Source organism: Hylobates moloch, unplaced genomic scaffold (assembly GCF_009828535.3).
Source record: "Hylobates moloch isolate HMO894 unplaced genomic scaffold, HMol_V3 SCAFFOLD_8, whole genome shotgun sequence".
Classification (NCBI taxonomy): Eukaryota; Metazoa; Chordata; class Mammalia; order Primates; family Hylobatidae; genus Hylobates; species Hylobates moloch.
In genome coordinates, this window is record NW_026652283.1 from 106,185,933 (window position 1) to 106,197,175 (window position 11,243).

The following is an 11,243-nucleotide window of genomic DNA, read 5'->3' on the forward strand; positions in this document are numbered from 1 at the left end:
AGACTTTAACTGACATAAAGTCTATTAGTGACAGCATCAGTTTTGAGAGCTTACTATGTGCCAAATAAATGCTTTATCACATTTAGTCCTCACAAGAACCTTGTGAACAGCATACCATTATCATCTTCCTTCTAAAAAAGAAGAAATTGAGGCTTTGAGCTGTTATATGATAGATCAGGATCACAGAGGCTAGGCACAGCGGCTCATGCCTATAATTCCAACACTTTGGGAGACCAAGGTAGGAGGATCGCTTGCAACCATGAGTTCAAGGCCAGCCTGAGCAACACAGTGAGATTCCCGTCCCTACAAAAAATACATTAAAAATTTTAACCTGGTGTGGTGACACAACCCTGTAATCCCAGCTACTTGGGAGGCTGAGGCTGGAGGATTGAATGAGTCCAGGAGCTGGAGATCATACCACTGCACTCCAGCCTGGGTGACAGAGCAAGACTGCCTCAAAAAAAAAAAAAAAAAAAAAGACCACAGAGCTATAGCTACTAAATGCTAGCACCTAGATTCAAACGTAGATGCTGTCTCTAGAGTTCAAGCTCTTCAATGCTACTCTTTATCTCATAAAAATGACACTATTTGGGAAAGACTTCTCATCTGAATAAAAATGATCACCAACAAAAAAGTGTGAAATAAAATTTATTTTGAAACTACCTGTAACTTTTAATCTTCTGAACACACTACCACTAAGATCCTAATATCCATGGGAAATCCCATCTCTATAAGAAGCTCAGGGTTCCAAGGCAACCAGCAAATAATATTGTGACTGTACTCTGCTAGGCACTGTGGATATGACAGTGAACTTAAAAAATGTGGGGTCCTCTGTCCTCATAATTCCCAATTTTTTTCCTAAGTTAAGCAGAAATAGCAAAGAACCAACAACTTCACTATCAGCTGAACTGGAGGAAGAGAGAGGGGAAAATAAGTTTTTTTTTAATTAAAAAATTAGTAGTGAAGACACATTTTTATATTTAAAATAAATAGTACATAATTACATCATTTCATGCACTGTCACCCGAAAACCAGCTGAAGACCTTTCTAGAGGAAGATCATGAACCACAACTTGAAAAACACAGATTCACAAGAATTTGCCAATGGAGGGATTCTTTCAGCCAGGAAGCAACTCAAAAGAGACTTCCTACTTTCACCAAAGCAATATAACCACCTTCTATTTACTGCCAATCAGGCACTGCCCTGTGTGCTGCACATACATTATCTCTAAACTAGGTTTTATCTCCTCCGTACAGTGCAGAAAAATATCTTCTATATTTTTCCCTCATTAAATCTATCATTAGGTTTGAATAATCTGTACTTTCTACATACACTGTAGTAAAATAAAGATGACCCACGTACTTGAAAAACTCACGTTCACACATAAAGCAGTACATCTTTCATAAGCAGAATTTGGTCTTTGACATATCACCCAAGAAATATGATTTTAAGGTATTTTATAGTGGTGCTCCCAGTTAGGGGAAAAGGCAGAGCCTCACCACAACAAGTGACTTTGCTAACTAGCAATCATAGAATAAAGCACAGGCCCAGCAGAACCCTATTCCCCACAGACCTGGCCAACCAATCCTTCCCCTTTTCTGACAAACTGAAGAGGCCCTGTAAAAAACCAATAAGACACTGAGGACTGAATTAGATTTTCCTTATCTACATGAACTACAGTCCGTACCTGAACATCTTCTTCCCACCTACATCAACTTCCTTCTTTCCCCTAAATGTCGTATTTTCTCATTCCCCACCTTTCTTATCCATCCTAACCCCACCCCCACTTTGTGTTGTGGTCAGCCAGCTGATTCCCCGGTAATTGTGCTGTGATGGCAAAATAAACTGAACCCTCTTCCCCACTCTAGCATGTTCTAGTATACAGGTCTCAAAGTTTAAAGTTCAAGGCTCTCTGACTTTCAAACAGCTCCTTCAACAGAGATCAGCAATACACCCCCATGAAAGGGAAACTGAATACTCTAGTACCTTAGAATAACCACTCACAATCCCTCTAACATCTCTCACCAAGGGTCCTGAGAAGGTTTTTTCCAACCCTGTAGACTGACTAAGCCAAAGGAAAACAAGGTCTACTAGAATAAAATAATGGTTTTTTTATCTTTGAGAAAGGGGTTCCCCTTAACCCATACCATAAAATAACATACAAAGCTGTAATGCAACAATCAGGCATTCCACTATGCCTACAAGTTACAGATGGCTTTTATGTATACTTTCTACTTGGTCAATGTAAAATATATGAAAACAAAGCAAGAACATAAAATCACAGGATCAGGAAATACACTACATTTAATTTATCTTTCAAATTATTTTCCAAGAGTTATTCTATAACGTAACAATATCAAACATATTCCAAGTCCAGTGACATGCCAATCATTTTAAGAGATTGAGTACCAACAGAAAATCATTCAAATACCTACTTTCCAGATCCATCTATTCTCTAGAGAAAGAGAAAATCTGTATCAAGATGGATCCACTGACTAACATAATGAAACCAAGATGCACTTGTTGCTAATGTCAGCATTTCTGACTTTACCAATCCGGATTAGTGGAAAATAAACTATCACTCACTCAATAACTACTTCAAAAGATTCCTAATCTCTACTCTGTGTTACTGAGCAGAAAAAAAATATTTATGGTCAAGTAACCATAAATGAAACCACTGCAATTTTACATGCACATCCTGTATATGTTTCCCTAATAATACATAAACACACAAACACACTATGGAAATGTATTTTATGAATTTGCCTTGTCATTTAACTGACTTTAAATACTGAAGTTCCCTACGGTTAAAACCATATAAAAGAGATCATCTTGAAGGGAAAAGAAAAATCCATCAAGTTCACGGCCGACATCCCAGAAAAAATGACTAAATGCAAGAGAAAAATAGAACTTAAGATGATAAATTGATACCAAAAATAAAAAGTTTATAATAACTGAGGTACCTTTTAGCACTAGTTGACAATTTAGCAGCGGTTTTGCTGGATATTTTTCCCTCCTTTTTCTTGGGCTGAACTTGTTCTCTTTCTGGTTCTTGCTGAACACTTTCACGTTGATCTCCATCGGAACTTCCTCCACTAGTGCTTGGACTGTCATCAACTCTTTGTGCCTCAGTGGACATTTTAGATCCTGGATTAAAGAATCAAAAATCATTTATTTAGCTGTACTACAGTAAGCTACCTCCAGAACACAGAATGAGCCTCAAAGTAAAACAAGTAAATCTCAATATAAAATGGATTAAATTGGTCATTTACAAAACAATGCAGCTTTGGGAGTTGCTAAAACTTTTCCTTCATCCATTCAAAATGTATTGTAAAATGAAAACATACAAAATTCACACATGAAATGTTCATAGCAACATTATTCATAATAACCAAAACTGGAAACAACTCAAATATCCACTAACGAATGAATGGATAAACAAAATACAGTAGTATATTCACATAATGTACTGTTAGCCATAAAAAAGAATGAAGTACTGTGTCTATGTGTTACAAAATGGATGAACCTTGAAACATTCTGATAAGTGAAAGAAGCCAGCTACAAAGGACCACAAACTATTTGACTATTTATATGAAATGTCCAGAATAGGCAAATCCATAAACATAAAATTCAGTAGTGAACCTCACGCCTGTAATCCCCAATGTTTTGGGAAGCCCAGGCAGCACCAGCCTGCGCAATGTAGCGGGACTTGATCTCTACAAAAAATAAAAATATGATTGATACCACTGCATTCCAGCCTGGGTGACAGAGCAAGACCCTGTCTCAAAAAAAAAAAATTAATAAAAAAAGAAAATGGGTAAGTGGTTGCCAGGGAGTGAGGGGAGAGCAGTGAAGAGTGACTGCTAATGGGTATGAGGCTTCCCTGTGGGGTGATAAAAATGTTCTTAAATTAGATAATGATAATGTTGCACAATTCTAATAATAAATATTCTAAGAACTACAGAGTTGTACATTTTTAAAGGGTAAATTTTATAGTATGTGAATTACATATCAGTAATGCTGTTACAGAAAATAAGAAAAAAATGATTAAGCGTCTACTCTCTACCAGGTGCTGTGCTAAGCCCTTTGATCCCACAACTGTGAAAAACCTGGGCTAGCCAACTTGCTAAGTACAAAAAGGAAGGTTAGTACAAATAGTTGTGGCAACAGAAAAATGGGAGGACACTTTCAAATCCCTATTCAATCAATACATCCTCAGGGCTGGGCTAAAGTTAAAATTCTCCAAACTAGTAAGTTGTTGTAAGTAACCTTTGTGATAACAGAAGAACACAGAGGCCTGCAGGACTGCATGATTCTAAATAAAAATTGAACCATATGACAGCATTCATCTACATACTAAAGCAACCATATTTCACAAGAGACGGAGACACTGAAGATTTTTTTTTTTTTCCCCCCAGTCTGGCTAAAATATCCCTCAAGGCTTTCAAACTCCTTTTGCTCTGAGGTCAGGCTCCCCAAGCAGCTCCGATTACCAACTCAATTTCCTCAATACCTTGATATTTAGGTAGCTGTTATAATCTAGACAGCAGACACAAACAATTCCAGTAAGTGAAAAGGAGTATCTCTTCTCAACTGTCATTCTATCATAATCAATTTCTGAGTTTGATGACTATGAATACATCCCTTATGAGCTGACTAGCTTACAGTGTTCTGACAAATCCAGAACTGAACCAACAAAACCCATGCCCAGACTCTAAAAGGCCTAGTACTCACCATGGTTTTGTCACCTAATAATCACTTTCAGCACTGTATAGCTGTCTTCTCAGACACCTCTTTAAAAACAAAATACCTATACTTAACAAGGACCATTAACAGAAAAAAAATACCTTTAAAAATTATAGGTACACTGAACAAATTCCTTTTGAAATGGATCCTTTTGATTACTCTTAATCAAATTACAACTTCAAATAAAACTGTTTCTGATATGATCAAGAATAAGAATAGGTAAAGATACCTCAAATAAAGCAAAATTTTTTAATTACTATAATTTAGTCCAAATGGATAGCTATTTGACACTGATGAAAATTCACCATTACTAAAGATTTAACTTGTAGCTTGCTCTAAGCCAAAGCAATGTTGTAACACCGACCTTTAATGGACTGAAATTTTGTAAGACAAACCAAAAAGCACTGCAAAAGAATGGAAGCATCAGGAAGCACAGAGCCACAAAGAGTCAATAGAAAATAGTGAATCCTTTCACTGACACACCACACACACCACCACCAGCACCCCTTCAACCCCAACAGCTCCCCATGCAAAACAAAAACCGATCTGCCCCAACAGCTCTGAAACATACTAACGGAAAAGCTGACTACTTTTCTACCTACTCTGTAAATGAAGAGCACCAGTCTCCACAGCTGTGACATCTTTTATGAGCACTAAAGTCACTTAATAGAATACTGAAATTTTATATCAGTATGTTTCACATCTAGCTCTAAAAGTCGTAACATATTTTTTGCTTTCTTTCATTTTTATTTTACTCTAAATTCTCATTCTTGGATTTAATATTTTTTTCACCTTACTTATTTCAGTTAAAATATATCAGAAGTTTAAAACCTTGTAAGTATGTACATAATGGCATATCAGATAGGGCGGCATGCATGAGAGTGAAAAAGAGAACAATCCTCAGGGAAAGGTGCTCAGATATAGCAAAATGCTGCCAGCAATACCTTAAGAAATGTGAAATGAGTGAGAAATCATTTCATACACTTTAAAACAGGAGCGATCCATTCCATGACAAATATATGGGAACCTCAATGAGATAATATTCTCTATACTGAGGCTGCAGCTTCAGTTTTATAAACTATGATTTAATAAACTATGCTGAGAGTTTCAGTTGTGTATCACATTAGTTATAAAGCCACACATTCTTCTCAATATTCTTATTTATGTGCATTTACATACTATCGAATGCCATAGTTATATTATTACTTAAAAAGATTACTCAATGATGTGATCTGAGCCATAATCTGAAACCCAAATTTCTACTGCCGAATATCAGAGGAAGATACAAGTAAAACTTAGTCTCACTAGAGAACTAATAAAAATACTATTAGAAATTCCCCAATAGAGGTGTAATTTCTAGTTTCACATTAAGGAAAAGAATTATTCCCACTTTTGACTTAAGACATATTTCATCCAAATGTTAACCTACAAATGATAAATCCATCTGAGGCCACTGATAACCACTATAGGAACTTTTAGAAATAAAGTTTTCACATCTCTTTTCAAATATCGATAATAAAAGGAATTTCTCCTGGGTTTGTTTTTTGAATGCTTGATTACAGAAAAAGTATAGAAAAAAATTATTGTACCACTCAGGTGCAACAAATTTTTATGAAGAAAAAGTAGTCTATAAATCAATTTAATCAGTCATAAGTGTAAACTTGATGTCTTGTCTCTCTGAAGTACAAAACAAAAATTCCTGAATTAAAATTCTTTAAACATTATCTTCTAAATCAGCATTTTAAAATTAATTCCTAAATAGCTAATCTGATCCGATTATCTCATCTACAGGGAAGATAAACTTAAATCCCAGGGTTATAAACAAAGAGCTACTCTCCAATGATACTTTCAAAGATATTGAGGGATATAAATACGCTTACTTCACAACTCAAAGTAAAACTTAATTTTTAAACATAAAATAGGTAGTCTTTCCTAAAACTATATTAAGAGGCTTACATATTGTTACTTCTTCAACACAAACTGTCTAAGCTTGTATTAGCTATGTACCCTATGTTGTAATTACAGTCCTGGAAATTAGCAACATACAGCGAATGAAACTCACATGTTCCATAAAAATGAAATGATTTGGCTTGAAATATTACTGACTACATAAAGGCAACTATAGTCATTCCATAAATCCAGCCTACTATCCAGGTAAGCCTTGTAACAGTATCTACTAGTATAAAACTGCAAAACCAAGTGTTCATTTAAGCTTTTATAACAGGAAAGCATTTAATTTTGTCATATATGTCTTGCTGTCTTCTCATGTTTCTAAACTTTTCTAAAATGTAAAATAAATATATAGTATACGCACACAGCAATATCCAGCTTTAAATTTAACTGCAAAGACATTTATGCAGAAAATAACAGTGGAACACCTGATTTGGGGATAAAAGGTGCTGCAGGGGAAAGAGAATGGGGTATGGCATTATATGAAAACAGTCTATTTCAGCATCAGCCCACATAAGGAACTCCAAAGAGCCAAGGAGCATCCAAATTGCTGTAGTAAAGGCAAATATTTAGATTCACACAGTCCAGCCTGAATTATTACATATCTAGAAACATACTTTTTAAACAAATCAGGGATTAAAAACTAAGAGGAGAGTAAAATCTTTTAGAACCGCGAGATACTTTGAGGGTAAACCCTAGCACTTCCTTTCGTACTTTTAAATGAAAATATTTTAGTAGACTCTCAAGAATACACAATACAAAACGATGAATCTTGAAAACATGCAAATGGGTCTAACAGCCACCGAGCACAGGATGATGTCTTTCTAAAGCGGCCTTAATTTCCTTAAGGGAAGATGGATTGGACATTTCTGGTTGGTCGTGGGGAAAAAAAGCCACAAGAAGCCACGCTTTATCTTCATTAGAAATGGTAAAGGGCAAAAAGAGCAAAACATTATGAGAGAGAGGGGAGAAAAGAGGGGGAGAAGTGGGGTGGAGGGGGGAAGGGGGAGAGGACAGAGGGAATCCAGTTTCAAACCAGGCCAGTGGGGGCCGCCGAGAAGAGACCAGAGAAAAATGGGCTTCGGGTCCAAACTGTGACAAGAGCCAGGCATCACAAAAGACCAATACAACACACACCCCTCAAGAGGACACACACAAATATGCCCCACAGGGTCTTCTCCGGGCGGGCCACCGGGGTGCGGCGGCGAAGGAGCCAGACCCGGCACTCGCCAGGAGACACACCATGTGCAGCAATTATGCAATTAGGGAAAACAGCAAAAGATCAAGCCAGGCACTTTCCACCGTGACATTTATCCTGTACTTTTGCAAAGACTTAGTTCCAGGATGCGGCTAGGAGAAGGAAGGCGCTGGGAGGGTGGAGAAGGATGGGGAACTGAGAACGGAAGGGGGTAGAAGGAGGACAGGGAGAGAAGAGGCAGAAGGGGGGGATGGGAAGAAGGGGGAGGGGTAGAAAGGGCGAGAAACGGGGGCAGGAGGCTCGCGGGAGGGGGCGCAGGGAACCGCGCACGGGGAGCGAGGAAGGAGGGAACTAGGGCATAAGCGGTGTAAGCAGAGACCTCAGACGCGGAGGGGAGGTCGGGGGAGTGAGGAGGACGCCAGCGAGAGGGAGGACGCCCGAGGAGGGGAGGCACCGGCGCGGCCCGAGCGAATACCTGAGGGGGGTGTCCGTGCAGGTCGCAAGCTCCAGCCGAAGCCCGGGGAGAGAGCAGCCGCGGCGCGAGGGGGACGGAGACTGGGGAGGCCCCAGGGACGGGATGTCCCCTGCGGACCGTCTAGTCACCGAAAGCCGGACCCACGCACCACGCACCCGACCACGCCTGTCCCCGCCGCGCTCGCGCCCGCCCGGACTCACCCTCAGCGCCGCCGCTGCCGCCGCCCCCGGCCGTTCCAGCTCCGGCTTCTGAGGCTGCTGCCCGCGGCTGTCGCTGTGGCTGCCCCTGAGTCCTGGAAAGTGAAGCCACCACCTCCGGGAGCCGCCGCCGCCGCCCGGCCGTCCGCGCGCGCACTCGCGAGTGCGCGTGCCTGCGCGCCCGCCCGGGAGAGACCGCGAGAGCGCGAGCCCCACGTCGGCCGTGCGGCGCCGCGCGCCTCCCTCCTCCCCCCGCCCCTCCTCCTCCGGCGCGCGGCCGCGAGGGGGCGGGGGCGGGCGCGCGCCCGGGCGGGCTGCCCCGCCGGTCGGGAGAGGGGGTGGGGAGGCGGCGCGGAAAAGTAAAGTGACAGCTGCGTCCCGCGTGCAGACCGGGCTCTGACGGAGGTGGGCGAGGGGCGTCCCACGGGGAAGGAACGACAAGGACGGGGAGAAGTGGGGGAAACCGAGGCTAACGGGGTGGCTTGAGGGGAGGGGACGCGAGGACCTTGACGGGCACGCGCATTAAAGGGAAACGCCGGCTGAGGGTTAGGGGTTACCCCAAGACGGTGCAGGCAGTGGGGCGAGGAGGCCTTTTACCCCCATCCACCGCAGCCCTTGACTTCACGCTCGCCTCGAAGCTTTCGCAAAGTAGCTACGGGGACTGACCCTGTTGACACACTAACCCAAACTCGCAGACGCGTGGGGCCCGCATGTACCCAAGACAGGAAAACTTCACGTTGGCCTGGAAAGTTCGTCCAGGCTAAGCCTGACTCTTCACCAGACACTGCAGCACGAAGGCCCTTCTGCCTTTTGGCTCGCCCTGGCCCAGAATGCACACCAACCGGTAGAGAGGAGCTTCGGGCCGTTTAGCCCTGGGGTATTGAAGAGAGGGGTGGGGGTACAGGGTGCACCGCTGTCAGAGTGAGTAGGAAGCTGCCTTCATGCCCAGCTGAAGGATATGGGAACAGTAGCAGTGCTGTAGGTGGCCTGAGGGAACATTAGGTTCCGTTGTACTCCTCATCCCAAATAACTGTTTTTAAAAAAAAAAAAAAAAAAATACGTACCTGCTTTGCAAACTCAGCTTCCACGAAATTTCTCCCACCCTCACCTCCAGCCTCACTTACCCACGGAGTGCTGGGTCGTTGGCAACGGGGTGTCCAGGGATGCAGCAAAGTTAACTTCGATCTTCGTGGAGGAAAGGATTGGAAGACCTTTCACGGCTTAACTGCTGAAATTATGGTTGCTACAGTACTTCATTTGACTGTAGATGTTTTAACTGCTATTTACTAAGTTCAAAATGGGTTTAATACAAATCAGTTACCCTTTTCATTTATTCAAGGAGTATTTATTGATACCAGGCACTGTCTAGGTGGTAGGTATATGACATTGAATAAAAGAAAAAAATCCTTGTCCTCAGAACTTCCCTATCTCTGAAACTTCTCTGTTGTACACTCAGCGTCATAGTCGTCAGCAAATTTTGTTGACTCTGCTTTCACAAATATATGGTGAAAATGTCCACTCCGTCCCACTCCCCTCCCCACTGCTAATGTCCTGGTCTAAGCCATCATCTCTCAATAATTATCTCCTACCTGATCTTTCTACCTCCCACTCTCCTCCTCCTCCCTCCCCCACACCTACACACAGCCGACTGTCCTTTAAAACAAAGATTAGATTATGTCTCTCTTCTTCTCAAAAATTCCAGTGGCTTCCCATCATAGAGCAACAGCCAAAGTGCAGAATATGGATACATGGCCTGCATGATGTGCCCACCATTCCCAGCCAGGATTCCCCTGACCTCAAGCTGTACGATTTCACTCCATCCTCTTCTCCTTCCGGCCACACGGGCCTTGCAGTTATGGACACACCAAGCATTCCGCAGCCTCAAGACATGTGTACTTACTATTTCCTATCTCTAGAACGTTCTTTCCTCCCACTTCTCCCCCAGAACTTCCTATCCACATCCTCTGCTTTTTCTCCATGATCACCACCTCACATAATACATTTTTTTACTTATTTATTAGTTTCCCCCTTCTGCTTTCTTTTTCCTGCCTCTCCTGGCCCTCCCACATGAAAGCACCTTGAGAAAAAGGATTTCGTCTTCTGGGGTTCAGTGCTGTATATATTCAATAAATAATGATCGAGTGAATGAAATTGGTCTCTTTCAGTTGATGACACAATAGGTATTGTTCTAATTTCTTCAATAATTAGTACTCACCGTGTTCTTAATTTGTGCTAGGCAGCATGCTAGTTACACTAAGTCACAACCACCACATAGGTTGGTTTTATCCGATCAGCCCCACTGTACAGATGAGAATACTGAGGTATGGAGGGATTAAGTCACTCACCTACAGTCATATAGCTAGTGAGGAGCAGAGCTGGGACTTGAAATCAGCAGTTTGGCTCTGGCGTCTGTGAACTTAAGGATACTACCATGAGTCTGGTGTTACAAACATAAATATTTATTTGATTTTCTCTATTTCTTCTGCCGCGCAAACTTGGTCTCCAAGACAAATAGCTCACCTTCCTTATATTTTCTGCTCTGGTCCATCAGTCTGTCATCATGAACTCACTCCTTTCTTACATTTCTTATTTCTGATCATTAATTTAGAGCCTACATTTCTTCCCCCTGCAACTGACAAATGGGAATGTTTTTTGAAGGGTCCTTCTTAAAACGTTG

General features: G+C 41.8%; 1 protein-coding gene across 3 annotated transcripts in view; it reads right to left on the bottom strand.

The window, feature by feature from the left end:
- Positions 1–8,737, bottom strand: part of UBE2E2 (ubiquitin conjugating enzyme E2 E2) — a 388,450-nt gene extending 379,713 nt beyond the window's left edge. For 2 of the 3 annotated variants that reach the window (XM_032162302.2, XM_032162304.2), the window contains exons 1-2: positions 8,570–8,737; positions 2,964–3,147 (exon numbers count right to left, since the gene is read on the bottom strand). In XM_032162302.2, the coding sequence (XP_032018193.1) occupies positions 2,964–3,139 (176 nt within the window). In that variant the 5' untranslated portion in view covers positions 3,140–3,147; positions 8,570–8,737. Of the gene's footprint in view, positions 1–2,963; positions 3,148–8,369; positions 8,507–8,569 lie in introns of those variants that run through there. The other variant, XM_032162303.2, reaches the window with a different exon arrangement.
- Between the last annotated feature and the right edge of the window lie 2,506 nt (positions 8,738–11,243).